Consider the following 20,482-nt stretch of genomic DNA (forward strand, 5'->3'; position numbering starts at 1 on the left):
CACGCTCATTGCTCACAAAAGCTTTGATGGCAGCTTGAGAAGTGAAGATCTCCCATAACTGCTGCTGCCGCCATCACACTGATGGGGCCTTAAAGGGAGGGTTAAGGAGCAGTGTGTCATCCATAAGCACAGCAAAACTGGGCCGCTCTGAAGAATGGTGTCTAGACCCCAAGAGTCGATCATCCATTTTACAACAGATGACTCTAACAGCTGAAACAGGCACTGTTGTCTGTTAAAAGTTTTAGGGATTCTTTGCAGAACAGAAATGATTTTGGCTGGAGCTTACATTTATCATGAAATGGTAATGGGTACAGTGATCACTCAAGAATTTAGAGGCCCTGAGGATCTTCCACATATCCATACAACAAGGCCTGACTCATTTCATTAGTGTGTAAACTGATGGATGGCTGGAGTTAAAACTATTCCAAACCCAACCCTAATCATGGCTCAGTGTGTCAATCATTACCGCATGAGTATTATTCTTGTGTGTGCCATCCAGTAAGATCTGACTGTTGTGATGCAGTGTCCATTTTCCACATTAATGTTTTAGCAGTGTACTGCAGGCTGTAGGTAGCAGAAACAACAGTGGCAGTGCTTCAATATGTAATGTTTCACCTAAAGAACAATGAAATTGTCTATAGAGAGTTCTGTACTTATGAAATGTCTGAACTATTTGTCCATGCTAGTATTAGAAGGAATAGAAATCGTATTTCATGGTTTTAAAGTCAAACTGATGTTAAGATAAAAGCAATGATTTTTTTCTCTATCTCCACAGTGCCTGGTGCACCCTATCTGTCTGTGGCTCAGGACTCGGAGACATCAGCTGTTGTTCGCTGGGACCCTCCAGATCTGACCAATGGCATGGATCTGCAGGGTTACCGGCTCCAGTTTGGCCGCAAAGATGTCTCTCCCTTGGCCACGCTGGAATTTGCTCCCCAGGAACGACAGTTCTCTGTGGGCAACATTCACCGGGGTGCCACTTATCTCTTTAAAATCTCTGCCAAGAGCAGGGGGGGCTTTGGGGAAGAGGCTGTTGTGGAACTCGGTATGCCTGAGAATTCGCCAGGCGGATACCCTCAAATTAATGAGGGCTCCAATGTGACATGCTGCTCAGTGCAGCTGTCCTGGTCTCCACCAGTGCTGGCAGAGAGGAATGGGGTAATCACAGAGTATACTTTGGCCTATAAAGAGACTGGTGCCAAAGGAGCACCGCAGGAGCTGCGCTTGGCCCCCAACCTGTCCAACTACGTGCTGAACAGCCTCAAACCGAACTCAGCGTACGATGTGAAAATTCGTGCACACACCGGTGTAGGTCCAGGGCCCTACAGCCCTCCTATCCAGTATCGGACGGTGGCCTTTGATCCAGCAGGTAGGGCTTGCCTGTTTCTTTTCCAGCCCTGTTGGCAGGGGGTTGGAAATAGGCTAAAACCAATCTGCAGCAACACAAAATGAAAACTGCCCACACCCCCTCCTTCAGCCACCTCCACTTTTCCTCAAGAAAGAGAACAAAATTGATTTTGAAATTGTTTGCCGTGGGATACTCACTTCACTAACCCAATTAAGGTAAAACCCAAGTCAGTAAGTTATAGTCAGTCATTTTGAGAAAGAGGAGAGCAGCCTAGAATTCAAGGTAAGTGGTGTTTGATCGGACACTCCTGTCAGTCATCCCTGCAGCCCTCTGCCAAGCATACTCACGCAGCTAATGCCATCTCACATCCCCAGTTTTCAAACAAGGTAGGACCTCAGTCAAACCAGTCACCTCAAGAGTATGTTTGGACTATTCTTAGATGTCAGAAAGCAGATTTTGTTTTTTTAAATTTTATTTCTTCATTTTGGGTTTGTTTTGAGATAATCCTCCCTCTCCTAATTCCTCCTTCCCCTTCCTCTGTCCCTTAAGGGGACAGCTTGTGGCATGGCATCCCCCAGACTGTTGGCATGCTGTGTTTTGGGTCTGTCTCTGTGCTCACTTGGCAGCTCGTTGGCAGTGCCAACTCGGACTCAGTAGAGGTGAAGGAACAGTTGTCATTGAGACAACATGAATCAGTTGTTAATCTTCATAATGGTCACAGGTTCAAAAGCAGTGGTGTGGGGGGTTGGCACTACCAACGAGAGCTAGCCATTGGGCACACCCTTGTGCTCCATGGGTTTGTCGTCCATGAGTCTTACGTCCTGTGTGTCTTAACCAATGGCGTTGCCCTTCTCACAGCCAATCACAGCTCACCGTTACACTCACTCTCCGACCAAGAGGAACGTTCCAGAGAAACAACTGTTTTTTTGTTTTTTTAAAGGTTCTTCATTTGTTTTTCTTTCTTTTGTTTCTCTAAATGTTCCACTCACTGAACATACACTGTCTTTGTTTTTGTTTTCTTTTTCTTGCATTTGTCTACTCAACAGATGTCCCAAAGAATTTCACTGTCAAATGGGCCACCAAGACCACTGTGGTTCTGGCATGGAAGTTTTCTGAAAGCAGGTCTCCATACAAATGCACAGTGAGTAAATGTCTTCTGCTGGTAGATGAGTAGCATTTTAATTTGCATCCCCCTCCTTTACCATCCAACTGTGTATATTCAACCATAACACTGATCAGAATGATCACACATTGAACTCTCCGTCAGACCAGTTATGGAATCAACTTCTTCATCATCTGTTAAACTCTAGATTGAATACAACCGTCAGAAGATGGACGTGGATGCCAGGCAGATGAGGGTGCTCGTCACTGGACTAAGGCACAACACCACATATGAGTTCAGGGTGACCTGCCAAGAAAGCATGGATGGTGGGCCGAGACACCGCGTGGTGGCCAGGACCGCGCCACTCATTCTGGTCAAGAAACCCAAGATGGACATCTACGCTGAGCCTGAGAATATCCTCACTATGTCCTTCCCACCGGTTGATACCCAGGAGATCAAGTGAGTATTACATGCTGAACGGTGGATCTCTCAAGCTCCTGTCTGAATTATTTTTGAGGGATTGAGTCTTTTGGTTTAAGTCTCCAGATGTTTGAGACCTGATGTGATGTGGATTAAGATCTTAAGATGTCTGAGATGTGTTAAAATGGGGGTTAAGGGGTTATCATTCAAATGTCCTGTCAACTCTTTGGTAAGTGGTATTAGAAAATCTGTGATTTCTTTGATATCTCTTTGTAATTTATTTTGCTGTTATGTTTCCAGGAACTTCTATGTAGTGGTGGTGCCTCTTAAGAGGACGACGGGAACTGTAAAAAACCTGAAGAACCCTGATGAAATGGACATGGAAGAGGTAGGATTGGTGAATGGTGCGGGGCTAATCTAACACAGCAGAAATGATTGGTTGTTTGGGAATATTGGTTCAAATTGAAAGAAACATGCCATTTATACTATAGTAAACTATATATATATAATATATATGTAATCAGAGCAGGAACCTTCAAAACTTCAGCACCATTTGAGCTTGTCGTCCTTCTTTCTCTCTGCTAGCTTAAATATGTGTTTTCAATCAGGGATTCCAGAGACACATGTTTGAGTTACAAGCAGTTGCATGTGCTCGGCAAATTGATGTGTACACACCGTGTTCAAAACACGGTTGTAAGTACATCTCATTTATGCTAATCTATCCCCCTAAGCATGCAGCAGAGAGAATTACACAGTCCTCTCCCACTCTTCCCATGGCTCAGGGTCACCTTGAGCACCACATCAACAGCAACCATCCCTATTGGATTTGGGATTACACACGTTCACTCTGCTAAGCGCCCGCCTCTGTCTTCAGATTGAAATGAATGAGGGGTCAGAATCTAAACGTCACAGAAAAGTAAATAAATACCCTTTTACCTCAATCAGCTGTTGCGGGAGGTGACCATGAAGCGTCGCTCCCGCCGTCAGCTGGCGCAGCTAGACCAGAGGAAGCCCTACATAACAGCGTGCTTCAGGCAGCTGCCCTCCAGCTTCACAGTAGGATCTGACCATCGCCATAGCAGCTGTGAGAACAAGTCTCTTGAACCAGGCCAGGAGTACGTCTTCTTCCTGCTGGCTGAACTCAACACCACCGCTGGGGTGAGTTACTAGTGCAGCCCAGTTCAGTTACCTCACTTTTTGGTCAATTTCTTTTTGGTGGAGTGGGTTTAATAATTCAGCTCTGTTAATGCAATCATGGTTCATTGCATTTTTTTTCATCTGAGGCTAACCCAATTCATTCCTTTTTAATATGTTAAATATATTCTGTTCAAACCAATTCACTCAGTTTATGCTAGTTAGTGTAGACACTCCCAGGTACTCTCGCTTCATTTGGTGCATATACCATTCTGTCTCCTGGTGTTTCACTTCTGCCTGATCTTCCTCTTCAGAAAATGTTTGCCACCAGCCCTTACACTGACACAGTGATAACTCCTGAGGTGCCGATGGACCCCCTGACAGTAGAGACTGGTGATGGACTCATATGGGTGGTGGGCCCAGTGTTGGCTGTGGTCTTCATCATCTGCATCGTCATCGCCATTCTCCTTTACAAAAAGTGAGTCTGCTTGCAGATTGTAGTTATTGTGGTGAATGCAGTAGGACGTACGTTTAGTCTTTACAATACAAAAATAACATTGTTCAACCTCAAATGATGAATAAAATATTGCCAACAGTTAATATATTTTCCACCGAGCAGCCAGTTAAAACGTTTTATACTGGAAACATGTTTGAAATCCAATCTGTACACCCTACACAGGGAACTGAATCCTTTATCTTTGCATTGTTAGTTTGTGCCGTGCTCAAACCAAACAGATACACAAGCAAATATAACTGTTATCTGCATTCTTAATTGTTCGTAAATGACAGAAAATCGAGCAACTCGGCAACTCAGCAAAGATTTTTTTCACCATTTGATGTTGAACCAATTGTTTGCAATGTAACTAACTGAAATAGTCGCTTGTTAGGGAGCATGTCAAGAGATGAGCTTATTTTGTATTCATAGCAGCATGATATTAAAAGACCCACCAACATTGTTGCATGTAACGATGAAAGATGGCTGTGGAAAGTGAGTGTGTTGGAGAGAGAAGAGTGGAGGAGATTCTTTGAGATGCTGCTCAATAACTCGGGCAAACGTTTGATCAAGAGAGCTCACAGATATGTATAAAAACTATATATAGTAATTTAGGGAATAATGATCTGTAAGGTATTTATTTCAATGCTGCTCAAGTTACCTTACTTATCATTATCACCATTAATAGTTTAAAGATTGAGGGGGTGTGTTACCATCATTTCTAGTGGTGGACATTTAACTTTTATGTTTTATCAGCCTGACACGAGGCAGCTGTCTTCCTGTTACAAGTCAAAATTAATTTAGTATTCCTCAGTGTCCTGGGATGTTGGAACATACACTAAACCCCTTTGCTTTAGAGTGAGTTGTAGTTTTTAGCCTCAGCGACTGCAGGTCCCAGCTGAACACTGGTGTAAGAGGTTTCCCCACATGTCGGGGAACATCCCTGCATTATCTTAGACGGAGGGGGAAGGGGATGGCAGGGCTGGTGTGAGCAACACAAGTGCAGCCTGCTACTGTCAGATGATCCCTGACTGTCTGACCTTGCCTTACCTCCGCCTTGGTGGTTAGAGAGAGTAACATCTCTCCTTGGATCTCTCTTTTTTCTCTCTTCTCTTTCTCTCCACCTCACTCTCCCGTCTCCCCCACTCCATCTCGCCCTGGTGAATAGTGTTTCCTGGGTCTGCCCTTGGCCCTGACATTCCCCTTTCCCGTCTGTATCTGGCTATTGTGCACACACATAATCTCACACACACACACACACACACACACACACACATTGATACAGGCTCACAAATGCGCTTACCTGCACATCTCATTGAACATCCACTTGTTCTCCCACACTGATTCACATTTTTATTGCACGCACACACTCATCTCCTCCAAATGCTGATGAGCCTTATCTCGCGTTTTGCGAGCCCAGCAGCGACCCCTGTGAATGTATACTGCTCTCTATTGATTTATCTCTCTTCTTGCTTCCCCCTCTCCTTCTCTCCTTGTGTGTTTTCACCATCTTTTTTATATTTATTCGACTCCTATTGCTTTCTCTGGAAACAGCAAACCTGACAGGTAAGGCATAGCCGTACTTTATTGCATTTTACAGGGGTAAACAAAATAGCCTGCCACAGCAAAACCGATACCTTTAATTAGCGAGGGGTGAAGGAGAGTTTTACGAACTTGAAGCTCTCCAATGCTTGAAGCTTGGTTTCACTGGAACGTTCTCAACCCACTGAGTTACCTGTCAGCTGTGGAGTTTTTCAGGAAATGTCTTAAGTGAGAGTGGTGACTGTTTTGTCAGGCCGAGTGCTCACCAAAATAATTATTCTGTTGTTTTATGTGTGTGTTTGTGTGCGTCTCTCTTTCTACTCTGCGTTTGTCTCACTCTGCAGTCGCAAGAGAAAAGAGTCAGAGCCACGTACAAAGTGTCTGCTGAACAATGCAGACATTACACCCCACCACCCCACAGACCCTGTGGAGATGAGACGCATCAATTTCCAAACTCAAGGTACAGCAACCACACGCAGGACATACACAGAGGAACAAAAACATCTCATTATAAAATGTAATCCTGTATATGTAGCTGATAAACTGTATATGCAGTAAGTTTTGCCACATTATTCAATATTGGCTTTTCACTGACAGTATGACAGATGAAGAGGGAAGTTTGTTTATGCAGCTGTTGGTGTAAATTACTTAATTTTGATTGTTGGACAAAATATGGCCTCTTAAAATCTTTTAATCTTGATTACATCAGGCTAATCTGATGGTTTTATTGGGAAATATACAGACAACACACACGAGGCTTTAACTCTGGAAGCTCAAAAACACTACTTTATTGAAACCTACTGAAATGGAAAACAGTTTCTAAATTTGGCAAAAAAAGGAAGTTGATTAGCAGCAGCTCTAATCCAAAATGTTATTATTTGGTCAAATGAACACACACACGTGCAGAAAACCTTCCTTCTTGACACCAAAATAATTAATTTACTTTAAAACTTAGAACTTTTCTAAGATGGACATGCATGTGCAATTGTGTGTTTTGAATTTACACTGGTACAGTTTGTAACATTGGCACACACATGCTCAGAGTTTATACAGAGATTAACCTTGTTAACTAAGATTAACTACACAAATCATGCAGTGTAAATTTGTTTTGCAGCATAAACTATGTTCATGAAATGCTCCCATATAAGTCTGTTTGACATATTGTGCCTTCATTACTACCTTCAAGCCATTATATGTTTGTCATGTCTCCGTGTAAGGATTAGATCTATCAATAACAAATAATTTCATCAATAACAAATTGTCAGAAAATGGAGCCTGTCGATGGATTCAGTGTTTTTATGTTGGGAACAAATCCTGTTTTGAAGATCTCTCAGGTTTTTTACCTGCCTCCACTTTTGTCTTACTTTCCTTCTGGTGTTCATCGGAGCTAAAGCCGGGTGTTAACAACAGAGCACATTTGATCCCTCACTCATTCTCTGAGGCTTCTCCACCTAAAGCTTGTCCGACATCTTCCTCCTGCCTCCTTTTCAGAACCATTTCTGTGTTCCAGCCTCCTGTGACTTAGAGCTACGGTGGCATCTAAAGATAGTTGTCTTTAAGCTGATTTGATTTGAAAGAAAATGATATTTGGGTTCAATTACATGCCATGGTTTGCAAAGAAAAAGACATGGATATGGATTTTTAAGTAGCATGTCTTTCCTCTTCCAGGAAGGGGAGTTAAGATAGTGATGTTGTCCCCATAGTTACCTCAAGCTGAGAATCATGGGAGAGTTTTCCCAGAATCAACAATTTTGTCATTTTATTGCAGATGCTTCAGATGATATTCTCTCCTCCAGCATTTTGTTTGACAGAAGACCTGTTGCCCAGTTTAAATGACATTGTTCTCACCTGCCCAAGCAAACTGCAAAAAATGTGGACATTTTCCAGTGGAGGGATAAACCCCCCCTCCATTGCTTCTGTGTGCACCATTCTTTCTTTTCCATTCTTTGTCTCCCACCTTTCTGCCTCCTTGCCGAGTTTTCTTTCAACCATCCATCTGTCATCCACAGCCAGTCTCTGCTCCATCAAAAGAGCTCCGATTTCAAAATGGAGCATTTATCTTCAGCTTCTGTGGGAACTCAGGCATGATGCCTTGAGTCTGTATCTTGGAGAAGGTGAAAAAATTGAGGATGAAAAGGAGATGCACAAACCCACTTGTGCACCGAAATGTGGAAGTTCAATTGGCTGTCCTCATCTTTATCTTGCTTGGTATTCAGAGCCCAATCAGTGGCTCCGTAACGACAATGTTATAATGGCCACTCTGGATATTTGTCTCGCTGACTTCCAGCGCTTCACTACGTGCCCTCAATTGTCCTTCTCGCTTCCTTAAATAATGGAAATTCTTGTTACAATCTCTTGCTCCATTTTACAACATTCACTGATACATGTTGTAGACTTTTCTGTAAGTATGACGGGCGTTCAACAGCCCAGCCGTTGTTCCACAGAACTGTGCAATTCCGTTATCTCTGCACCCAGGGAATTTAATTTGAATGGACATTTTAGCCCAATTAAGTGGCCCGGTGAGCATTTGTGAACATCCCCATCATCTAATAGCGACCATTGTTCAAGCGAGCATACTCGCAGTGCACTTTACCAAGGCCTCTCCAATCCAGCGGAGCATATGCCATATTGGCAATGTGTGCTCACTGACCCCTAGTGCCGGAGAACAAAAACAAATATGTTTTTGATTAGGAATGCCGTAAGTGAAGCACGGCTCATGGTTTTGTAGTGTGTTCAAATTTCCGACGATGGGTTAAAAGGAGTGTTTGTCATGTGTCAGCCTCACAGTGACATCCCATAACTCCTTGGGGCACAGAGTGGTTCGTTTTGTCATTATCTTCATTGGTGCCTGGGGTTTAATTGGCAAATGGGGCCAAAGTAATGAAGCAGCACGACTCAGTGGATCTCTACTGTCTATCAACCCCCTCCGACACTTTGCTTTAGTGACTCTCTTTTCTCTCCTTTTTCTTTTGTACCATTTCCTCACTGTTTCACATTTTCCTCCACCTTTCCCAGTGTATTGGTTATCAGGAGGATTACCAGCATTACACAATGCTATCTCTACATCGTCATTATTGAGACAGGTGAACTGAGTTTCACTGGGTTTACTCTTCAACAAACCTCTGATCTATCATATTTTATTCCTGCCGTCTCCATCTCTGTTCATCTTTATCTCCTCCCTCTGATATAACATTGCATATATGGCACTTCACACCCCCGCAGTTCTGTCAGAAGAAGCGTCTCACGCATCTAAGCATGTAAGAAAATCAAATGATTTTTTCTCACAGCATCACACGCTCGCAAAAATCCACGGACAGCAGCCAATCCCATCAGCAGCAGCCGACTTGTTTTTTCCCAGATTAGAGCGACGACTGCAGCGGCAGCAGCCATAGCCCTCGTCCTCCTCTACAGAAACACGTCTATCGGAACCCACAGCACACGCTTACACATAAACATAATCAGACACGCCTGTACCTCCCACCTACTGTGATGAATGACATTTGGAGACAGTGGATCAGAGCACCCCCTGCTAGCTTTAATTAGTCATTGTCACAAATCAATTAGTGTGAGGGGGAATGTTCGATGTCTTCATCTTTCCTCACTCATTTGCCGCCGCTGGCCTGATGTCCTCTTGTGAAAACGTCAGTGGAGGTAAACCCACCATAGGGGTCGCTAAGGGTGTGTGTGTGTTCAGCAACTTAAAAAAAATAATACCCTCAAAAATATTAATCCAGTTTAGTTTGGCTTCCCCTGAGACTGATGACCTTCCTGCCTTTTTGCTTTATTGCAGATGAAGCATTTTAATTTTTTTGGGACCAGATATTTGTGGAAAGGTTATTTCACAAAAAAAAAAAAAAAAAAGAGTCATATTTCTCACATCTAATTCTGGTCCACATGATCATCTTTTTGAAGATCACCTTTGGGGGATGTGATCCTTTCTCTGCGCTGAGCGACCCTGTTGATCGGATCTCAGCTTTCAGCCCAGGCTCTATTTATTTCCCTTCGCTTGATGGGCAACTTGCCAGGATCCCATCAAAGTGCGTCTCTGAGCCACATGTCCAGTTAACGCTGTCACAGATGGCTCCTTTCTGCATGAACAGCTAAGGAGACCTGAGTCTACCCGGACATCACATCGGCTGGCCAAGGCCTCAGAGGACTTCTCATCTGGGGCAGATAAGACTTTGAACCATTGCCACACTCCTCAGACCTCTGACTCACATCAGCCCCGTCTCCACAGCTGTCAGCCATGAATGCGGACACTTTTCCACACCTTTCACTTGCAATGCCTCAGCGCCGAGCCACAGACAAAGGAATCTTTCACAGTTGGTTTTTACCAGGAAACATAAGCTGGTTTTCCCCTTCTCCATCTCTTTTTTTGATTCCTGTGAATGGACCCTTCTAACTTCTGTTTATGGAAGCTCAGAGATAGCAAATCCATTTCTTGTCCTGGTCTCTATGGGCGCTGAAGGGGTTCCCTAGCAGAAGCTGGAGGGGGCTGACACCCATGGCTAACCAGACTGCTCCGAGGAAGATGGTGACAGTGACTGGGATTTGGTTGCATGTCGATGGCCTCAAATCTGTAATTCAGGCCACGCTGAGGAGGTCCTGAGTTTATCCATGATGAAATGATAAAGTTTATCATTTGTTTTGTGACCTCTGTTAAGGAGGTTAAGATTTTACTCATATCTGTTTGTCTGTTTATTTTTCAGCAGAATACTCAAAAGCGAGAACTGATTTACACCAAACTTGGTGGAGAGATGTAACACGGGTCAAACCCTTGACATTTTCTGTGCAGGTCCGGTATAAGCGGAAGATTTAGGATTTTTTTCTCTGGAAACAATGTTTAGATCTGAATTTAAAAATCTGACATTTATTGTGTTGTGATCTTATCAGACCACTTCATTTATTTTCCTATTATAAAAGCGAGACAGACGTGTGTAGGACTGTTTGGCCTTTGCGGACATGTGCGCTCTGTTGAGTGCCATTCTAGTTTCATGGTCTTTTATGATTTTCCACATTTTTACTTTTTATATTTGGAGCCTCCTCTGTTGCAGCCTTTTGAAACCATTTGCCTTTATGTTTGCTATTCTTCACAGATTCTGGTCTGAGCAGTCCTCAGAGTGAAGCAGATATTGACTATGAAAGTTAGTCTCCATGCTTTAAGCGTTTGCATACCAGCTTTCTTTATGTTTTTCCTAGCACAGCTTGCCTCCATTTACAAATACATAATTTGCATTTGTTTGTTTTTTCACATGATGCAGCAACAATTTCTGCTCTAATTAATTTGATGTTGGTTTCTATTTCTTTTATAAATTTCTTAATTGGATGTCAGTCACAAATTTCACTTGGGCTGTTGGCTACGCATTAATCCACCACGCATAAATAACCTGTGTGATCACGTCTGCTGATGTAGAGACGGTTGAGAGGTGTTTCTTTTTTCTTTTTCTTTTTTACAGGGGAACATGTCTATGTTATCCCTCTATCTCTCCCTCCCCATCCTCACCTCCTTGTTGTTGTTCTCCCTTTTACTCTGTTCTCCTCCTCCTTCACCACCACTGCTCCATTTCCATTCTGATCTAACAGGGTCTTTCCTGTGCTCCGAGATAACGAGCAGAATTAATTAGAGCTGTGGCAAACAATGGCTCGACATTTGATCACCCCCCCCTCTCCCCGCTCTCTGCGAAAAGGATCATCCAAGAGAAAAAGCAAACTTTCTGGGTTTCCTCTACCCCCTTTTTTCCTCCCCCTTCTTTATATTCTTTGCTTACCCTCAGACAGACTTCTTCCCTTTTATATGGAAATATGCAACCATCATAAATAGGGTTTTTGAAGTCATGTGATGTGTTTGACGTATCCGAAAGAATCATTTCTCAGGCACATCAACTGCGCATCGGGAGATTGGAAATGTGTAATTAGAGGCTAGTTTGTTTTTCTGTGTTTATTGATCAGGCTGTCGATTGTGGTGGAAAAAAATGAGAGTGTACGTGGATAGGAAAAAATCTCTGAGTGAGAGGAGGGGGTTGTGTAGAAGAGAAAGGATGCGAGCTTAGGAGTGGGGGTGGGGAATAGCAATAATTTGTCCTTGAGTGACTTTGCTAGACTACAGGTCGACAGGCAACGCCCAGTTTTGAAAGGGAATCTTTTCATGGATAAACATTGCGACGTGCTGCGACGAAATGAATATGAGAACAAATCATGGATGATCCTCTCATTTGTCTTGAGAACACAACACATGAAAAGTACACAGGGAGAGAAATAGATGCACAAACAGAGAGCTTCATAACAGCTTGTAGCAATTGGTTACGCAAGCAAAGGCCAAAGTGTGATGGAACTCAAATGACTTACATATTTTGTACAGTTTTAAGTATTCAAATTGTTTTCAAGTTCCCAAAACCATTCTGCCAAACGCTGGTTTGTGTAACCTTCAACCTGTCCCACTAGCAATGCATCATGGGTTATTTGGATGTATATGTAAACACACTGACCTCATATATCTCTGCAACTGTAGCAGATACTTAAACATGCAGACTGGAAATGTGGGCAGAAAACACAAACTTTGAGGAACTGATATAGTTTGAGTTCCTCTGTAATTCACACACTCATAAATACACAGACACACAGACACACACACACACACACACACTTTGATCTCCCTTCAAACAACCCGCTCTTGTTCTCAAAAGGAGAGAAAGTATTTGCATACACAGTAACTTATTTTTGCTCATAGCTTCTGATACCTGCTCTCTTTCAATTTAAGGCAAGAAAATGAGCCACCAAATTTAATTAGCAATATTTCCTCTTTTTTTCCTCAATGCTTGTCTTGATGAATTTTGCATTCTGGAAGAGTTTAATAACTCCTTCTCATCCTTAAGTGGTGCCACCACAATCTGCATGCTTTGTTAGCTCGCTGAAATCCTAAGTACGAATACACACACATTAATATAATTGGAGTTCTGTTCTTTACTTTGAAAGATTTTGTTTGGGTTCATCAAGATGTTGAATTGAAAAGAAAATGATTTAAAAACAGTGTTAATTCAGTAAACATCATTCAAATGCTCCATTAAGAAGGTTCATGGGTGTTTGTTGCACAGCTCTTGTCAAGTTGTCTGCTAATGTGGTGTGTCCATTCATTTTCTGGAGAATGTCGCGCATTCCAGTGTCGTCTCCATTCGCCTCATATATCTTCATGTAATTGACGCCGTCGCATTGTTCCCTCAGTGTAAAATAAATTACCATCACTAATGAAGACTGTCAGCACAGAGACTTGGGCTCCCCCCTCTTAAGTTAACAAAAGCAACCAAAACATCAGTGACCCACTGACATCGTGGGGAGGGTATTTAGCTTTATCAAAAGAGGAATACTGAGGATGGTTAATGTGATTATGTCGATTTACGCAGCCAATTAAGTCTGGGTAACTTTATTTTGTGAGGAGGTTTCAGACATTCAACATTTGACCTTGTCACTCGGCGGGAAAAAAGGCTCCTTACTATGAAAGCATTAAGTATTTCCAGGCCGCATGCAGGGACAGAGCCACAATCTATGGCTGCTCCATATTCCATTACATGGCCTCAGCATTATGCTCCTAAATGGATTAGCGACTGAAGTGCACAGCAGTGCTGATAATATTGTACCAGCAGCAACACAGTATTGAGTGGATATTGGAGCTTGAAAAAAAAAGGAAAATAAATCTCACAATTTTCTCACCCGGCTGAAAAGATAGTTCTTTAAGAGAATTCCTTTGAATAAAAGGCAGAAGGATTTGGGAGCAGAACATATTGGACATGCAACTGCAATTTATTTTTTTAATTTCTTTGGGAAGGTAAGAGGTGTTTGACTTAGTCTGTGAGGGAACCAACCATAGAAATAGCAGCTTGCGTGCTTTGCACCTGCTGGCTGGAATGGAGCAGCTCACTTTGTCACTCAGCATCACTCACTCTCCTAAACCTCATCCCCTCTCCCACCTCCCTTCACATGGTCGCCCAGGTCAGGGCTCTGGTCGAGCATAAACGTCTTTTTGCAGTCAAAATTGGTAGCTATGCTAACTAACGCAGCACAGTGAGAGTATCATGGACTGAAGATGTAGAAACAAGCCTCTGGCATATCTTTGGTTGATCCACATTCAAAAATTAAAGCTTTCTTCCCATTTCACTTTTGAATTGGTAGGATTGATGGTTAAAGTAATAAAGTTTAGATAATTAAAATAATAATATATTGTATTCATTAATAGACAACACGAAATAACTCAGTTTGAAGTAACATCATCCTTAAAGACTTGATTCCATTGCAAAGCAGTATTTTTTCCTAGTGATCTTGAGTTTTCCCTTTTTTTGTTGATAGCCGCTGTGCTGAAAGGAAATGTTGCTTTTGATTATCTTCAGTGAGGAGTACAAGGGATTTTTTTGTCAACATAAGCAGTCCATTGATCCAGAGAGTTAAAAAAGGCCTGTCGGGTTTCTTGTCTTGTGATTTCACCATCAAAACCTTACACTTTTTATCTTATGTCAATTTCAACTAATTTCCCAAGCTATTCAAATTATTCATGCCTCTGGATGTAGGAGTTGTTATTGTTCAGGGTTTCTTTTTTCTCCGGCAACATTCAGCACCTTTTGGTCCTATCGGTGAACTGAATGGTGAGACTCCATTCGTTTTGATCTGTGGGTGTTTGCTGGCTTCCTTCTCAGCCATGCTTGACAAACTCTTTGAGCTCTGGCCTGGTCCAATCAAGTGCCTTTAACATCACCAGTCAATACATCTTGCTGTGTGTAATATTCACCATGTTCGGCACAAGCTTCCTCACCACTAAAACCCAACTTCCATTGTTATGTAAGCAAGAAACTCTCATGCATAAATGGTGTGCAGTGTGATTTTTAAGTATTGAACTTGTGTCCTGTCTGCAGCACTAATGAATTTTCCTTCCTCGGAAATGTTCTCTCCATTTTTTTTGGCAAAAAGGTATGATGAATCATCCTCCCATCCCCATCTCGGAGCTGGCGGAACACACAGAGCTGCTCAAAGCCAATGACAACCTCAAGCTCTCGCAGGAATATGAGGTGAGTGGGCCAAAGGTTAAAATCTTTCTCAGTGTATTGATTTATGTCTGATTGTGTTTTCATTGTAAGAAACACAAGACTTTCCTCTCTTCTCTGGGGGAAATGGCTGTTTCTCCTCTTAAAGCTCTTTTCCCTGCATTTTTGACAATTTTGAATGAAATAAATGGAATATCAGTTGCACTCAGCCTCTTTGATCCTCTGATATGTTTGTTGCCTCAGCATGGCAAAGCAAAACAGCTGTCATTTTCTACGGTGTAAGATTTTTCTTCTGAACTCCCAAATGCAATTTCCTCAAATTCTTGGCTCGATAGAAGAATTACTCAGTAATGCATCCAGACCTGCATCAGCAAACATTTTTTTGTGACACCTGAAATGTGTCTCTTACAAAATGTGTGTAACTGCATTCAACAGAGGAAAATACAAACACTTTTAACTATCTGTTGCATAATTCATTACTTAAACATGCTAAAAAAAATGTATTTCCAAAGGATGATGGGAAATCAATGCACAGTTGTAAATGTTCCATAGATGTTCCATGATTTATAGATGACAGCAGCATATGTAAATTCACTATACAGTCAAAAACAGCACAAAAGGCTGCCCTTAAATATACATACATAGGAATTTCCTCTGATAAAAGTATGATGGATAGTCGAGTGAGTCACAATCCAGATGCAAGCAGCATTTCCTGGTGATTGTTCCATCAAAGTAAAATACCTTCTTTTCAAAACTGAACAGTAAAACAGTAAAAAGTATTTGTTGCCATATAGCAACAATATGCAAAAAACTTGAATATACTAAAGGCTTGAAATTACAGGTCGAAGGCTATCTCAATGATTTACTCACAAAACTGTATAAAATGGTTCAGTTGGGGGATAAATAAAAGCTTTAAAAGTCGTTAACACAACATTGATCTTTCTTTTACAACTGATATATAGTCCAGTGTTTTAAGCAGAACTTCACTGATGTGATTTTGGTTAAAAGCTCAGCAGCAGCCAGGCTTCAGCATAGTGTGCGTGTGTGTGGGTGCTGTTGCACAGAAGTGTGCGTGCATGCGTGGGCGTGTGTGTGTGGAAGGAGTAACTGAGCTGTCTGAGCTCTGAGACCGCAGTGGTTATAAATGACACCAGAGTTGATTAGAAATCAGGAGCGCTGAATCAGCTCTCGTTTGCATACAAGCAATATCCTTTCCTAGCCATCCCTAAATCACTGTGCCTGTCGCCTCGCTGAGCGCCAGGCTAAGGTGGGAAGCGGCTACACCAGCAAAGATTGCCGTCATCATGCCTGCCGGTGGATGTTGGTGGATAATGACTTCTCATAGCAATCCAGTATTTCTTGGGTATCTATTATTCATAAATCCACATCCGGGCTGTGTACCAAATGGACAAGCTTGTTCCATTCGGGGAGGAAGAGAGATGAGAGACGTGAAGTCAAAGTTGATGCTTTGCTGCAACTACAACTTCTAATTACTTGGCTTTGAGAGAGAGAGAGAGAGAGCATTAAACTGCCCGCTCGTCTCTTCTCCCGCTCTTTCTTCCTCGCTCTCTTCCTGTCCCCCTGCCCCTTCGCGAAACCACCCCACAGGAAAAATAAATGACCAAATTAAATAGAGAAGTGTAATTTTAATTTTGTTATTTTCTTGATGAATGGCTGCTCGTCCGGGGACCCCGGCTTGCCAAGCGCAGCTCTACAGGGCTTTGACTGATTGGTTTTTAGCCAGGCGGGATGTGAGGGAGGAGGAAGAAATGGAAGGAAGAGGGGAGCGAGAGGCGGGAGGAGAGAGATGAGGTGGGGAGGCTCGGTTAATGATGAGGATTCAGTGAGGGGAGAGAGCGCAGAGCATCACAGCTGGAGAGCGGAGATGAAGAGGAGATAATCTGACGTGCAAACGGTAATGGGGAAAAAAGGCGGCCCGAGTTTTCAGAGTTTTACCTGAAGATACTACAGCCAGGGTCAGTTCCCTTTCTTCTGTCTGCCAGTTCGCCGCCATGTCCTGAAATCTTGTCCTCAGGAGCTGTAGCTCGTCTCAAAATTCTATCATGAATCATGAGGAAGAGGAGAAGAGGGAAATTCATGTTAATTTTTCAATTGTGAGATATTTGTGGGAAGTATCCCCAATCTTTATGTACACTCAGCCATAAGGTATTCTAGAAAGAAAAGGGGTAGTAGGTGGATGACTGCTGCATAGGGAGGGACTGTAAACATCGGAGAGGAGATGGAGAGACAAAGACATCTGGAATACTTTGAAGATGGAGAGATGCAGAAAAGGAAAATGTGGGCAAAGAGAGAGGGAGCGAGGATGAAACTGAGCGAAGCAATAATGACTGTACATGCGAGATCACATTTCCAGTTGGAATTCAGTGTCTCTTTAAAGCACCGCCCTGCACCGTGCACGTCTGCAGATATCCATCAAGCCTTCGTCGCCACACCAACAGAGCGACTGGCGCTTATACGCAAACATGGACTCGTAATGGAATATTTAATTATCCTGACAAGGGAACAGAATACTTATCTGGATTTCTGGTATTATAAAGAGGCGGCGGAATTTCTATTTCACGCGGGGGTCAGGACATGCTCCACACCCGTTACCGCCGCCTTCATCAATATTGTTATTTGTCAGTATGTAGCCGCCACATTAATGATCTTGATGAAGTAGTTGTGTGCTGCTGCTCCTGCTTTAAAACCGTCAGCAAGCAGGTTTCACCATAACATTTATTTTCTCCCTTTGGGGGAAATCACCCTCTCAATCTCTCTCTCTCTCTCCCCTATTATTCCTATGATAATATTCACTTTGTATTGCTATTGCAGCTCCTCTGATTCCTTGTGTGTGTGTGTGTGTGTGTGTGTGTGTGTGTGTGTGTGTGTGTGTGTGTGTGTGCGCGCGCATGTTCTGTTTGTCTCTCCCTAACAGTCCATCGATCCAGGCCAGCAGTTCACCTGGGAACACTCCAACCTGGAGGTGAACAAGCCCAAAAACCGTTACGCCAACGTCATCGCCTACGACCACTCCCGTGTCATCCTGGCTCCCATTGACAGTAAGGCACACCCTGCACCGTCACCACCACCTTGAAGTGGAGCTCTGCCTTTTTTGTGGACCATTTGGGTACATAGATATAAGTAATAGGACCAGATGGGCTGAGACTATGGAGATCAAAATAAGACAATACATAGCAGTACAAAGCAGAAAATGCTTGAATGGAATAGAATCTAAGCTGTACGGACTGGTCTGGACTGGATCAAAAATGAAAAGAAAGAGCACCACTAACAGTCTGGATTACACAATTGTCTGGACTCCACACAGTAGCATGAGGCCAAAGAGATAAAGTCGAAATAATTTACAGCGTTTGAAGTTCAGATTCAGTTCAGCTCGTTTCAATTCCCAGGAAATGGTGAATTTATAGAACAAAACTGAGTTTTGTTGGAGGCTAAACGGAGGACTTGTCTGCGCTCAACTTGGTCCACAGCAGCTAAGCACTTTATGGAATCAGATTATTTCTGGGAGTGAGGCAAGGAGTTGTTTGGGCTCATCTTTGGGCCCAGTCGTATCTCACACTCTAAGGGTGTCCCAGCAATTGAACCAGTGTTTTCACTGTCCTATTTGTCTCATTAGATCAGTCCTCCTCTCATGACTTCCCTCTAACTGCCCATAGACACAGTACTGAGTGTCTCAGAGCCAGAAAAACTCCCTCTCTGACTGCTAAATCTCAAGGGACATTGTCAGAGGTAGTCACCCTTCACCGCTGACATTGTTCTGGCGTTGCATCACCACAAGAGCGCCCCGACTCCTCGCACTTGTGCCAAACTCCTCAGTACTTTGCTTTTGTGTGAGCTAACTAAACGCTCCACGTAGATTTCAAAATATCACAATAGTCAGGCCAATTTGAGGCTACGACAACATGCAGAACAAAATTATCCCAGGGAAAAATGCCTCGTCCATAAATACATAAATTAATCAAGTCTGAAATTTCTATTTTACACTGCAGTGATTTTGCCATTAGTTGAAGCAGTAGAACAATTCATGCACGCCGCCATTCTCTGTTCACTTAGCTATGACTAAAGCCAAGGCACCACACTCAGATTGTGCGACGTGGTTTCCGTTTTAATGACATTTGCCTTTCTTTTTGTGTCTTAATTTCCATTCTTCCTTTCCATTATTTTATCTTTCCTCTCTTTTCTTTGTCCTCCATCACTCTTGCTCTCTAGCTTTCACTCTTGCTCCCTCTTTCTCTATCGTAGTCCTCCTCTCCACCCTGCTTGTTGTCCTCACTGCGTCTCCTCTCTTAGATTAGCCCAGTCAAGTGTTTCATTGTTTCGCTTGAGTGAGGAGACGTCAGTCAAAGAGACGTGACTCTCCAACACAGATGCCACCACACTGGAGTCTCTTTTCAACTGACAGTAGAAGTTGGTTAAATGAAGACAGGTTATGTTCTGTCGCATCACTGTCACACAATGTGTTAGACACATACTCTAATGGCAAGATTATATTTTGGCTAAAACCTTTTTCCTAGAACCACTGAATAACTGAGGGTGTAGTGACTTTGCAGAAAACTGGAAGACACCATGACTTTTTGGAAGAAGAACAATTCACCCTACAATGCAACACCCTCAGATCAGTTTGATGACAGTTTTGAACCACACATAATGAAACTAGAAACTTTATAAGTCATTTTTAGACGTGAACTCCAGGAATTTGGGTCTAGTTCACCATTCACATTTATACACAGGGCACAGGAGGCAGAACATGACGTATAAATTCCAATAACAGTGTTTTGTTTGCGGCACATCGACACCAGCATCAGTTCTTATCGCTAAAAGTTCTCAAATGGCATTCTTTCCAATTTGACTGCAACTTCATCTGTGTCCTCTTCATGTATTCTTGTTAATCCTGAGTTATTTGTTTTCATTATCATCGTGTGTTAGAAACGTCATCAACACGGCCACTCGCTAGCTGCGAACTTTCCAGACATTTTGTATTCTTCCGAACAAGGGATTTGGCAGGAAAAGTTCTAGTTAATGTCCAGAGCAACTGATTCGGACTGTTGTGTTCTCACAGCCCCTCCGTAAAATTTCAGGAAAGTCTGCAGACTTCAGTGAATGTCTAAAAAGCATTAGTATTAGTATTACTGTATGTAGCCTTGAAGTTAATTACACATTTCAGCTTTAAAGTGTCCATTTACTGTTGCAGACATTTTAAATAATGCTACAGGACACTGTGATAGTTGCTGTCAGGGTGCTAGATACACCGTCCTTGGTATTTAAACATTGCCAGTGCACATTCATCCATGCAGCAACGCAGACAGGCTTCCTTGCGGCTAGATTTAGTGGAACCGGTGTGACAGAGCACTGAGCGGGTTGAGAGGGATGGTAGCTGGATCCACCTCCTGGTTGTGGTG

General features: G+C 42.8%; 1 protein-coding gene across 20 annotated transcripts in view; it reads left to right on the forward strand.

Moving 5' to 3' along the window:
• Nucleotides 1-20,482, forward strand: part of ptprsa (protein tyrosine phosphatase receptor type Sa) — a 220,110-nt gene that overhangs the window by 174,737 nt on the left and 24,891 nt on the right. For 9 of the 20 annotated variants that reach the window (XM_069521829.1, XM_069521842.1, XM_069521828.1 and 6 more), the window contains 11 exons: nt 776-1,369; nt 2,395-2,489; nt 2,659-2,909; nt 3,171-3,258; nt 3,816-4,028; nt 4,319-4,482; nt 6,052-6,063; nt 6,384-6,499; nt 11,136-11,183; nt 14,992-15,089; nt 18,001-18,124. In XM_069521829.1, coding sequence (XP_069377930.1) covers nt 776-1,369; nt 2,395-2,489; nt 2,659-2,909; nt 3,171-3,258; nt 3,816-4,028; nt 4,319-4,482; nt 6,052-6,063; nt 6,384-6,499; nt 11,136-11,183; nt 14,992-15,089; nt 18,001-18,124 — 1,803 coding nt within the window. The remainder of the gene's footprint in view (nt 1-775; nt 1,370-2,394; nt 2,490-2,658; nt 2,910-3,170; nt 3,259-3,815; nt 4,029-4,318; nt 4,483-6,051; nt 6,064-6,383; nt 6,500-11,135; nt 11,184-14,991; nt 15,090-18,000; nt 18,125-20,482) is intronic. The other 11 variants (XM_069521836.1, XM_069521845.1, XM_069521843.1 and 8 more) reach the window with 6 other exon arrangements.

Source organism: Paralichthys olivaceus, chromosome 3 (assembly GCF_024713975.1).
Source record: "Paralichthys olivaceus isolate ysfri-2021 chromosome 3, ASM2471397v2, whole genome shotgun sequence".
Lineage (NCBI taxonomy): Eukaryota > Metazoa > Chordata > Actinopteri > Pleuronectiformes > Paralichthyidae > Paralichthys > Paralichthys olivaceus.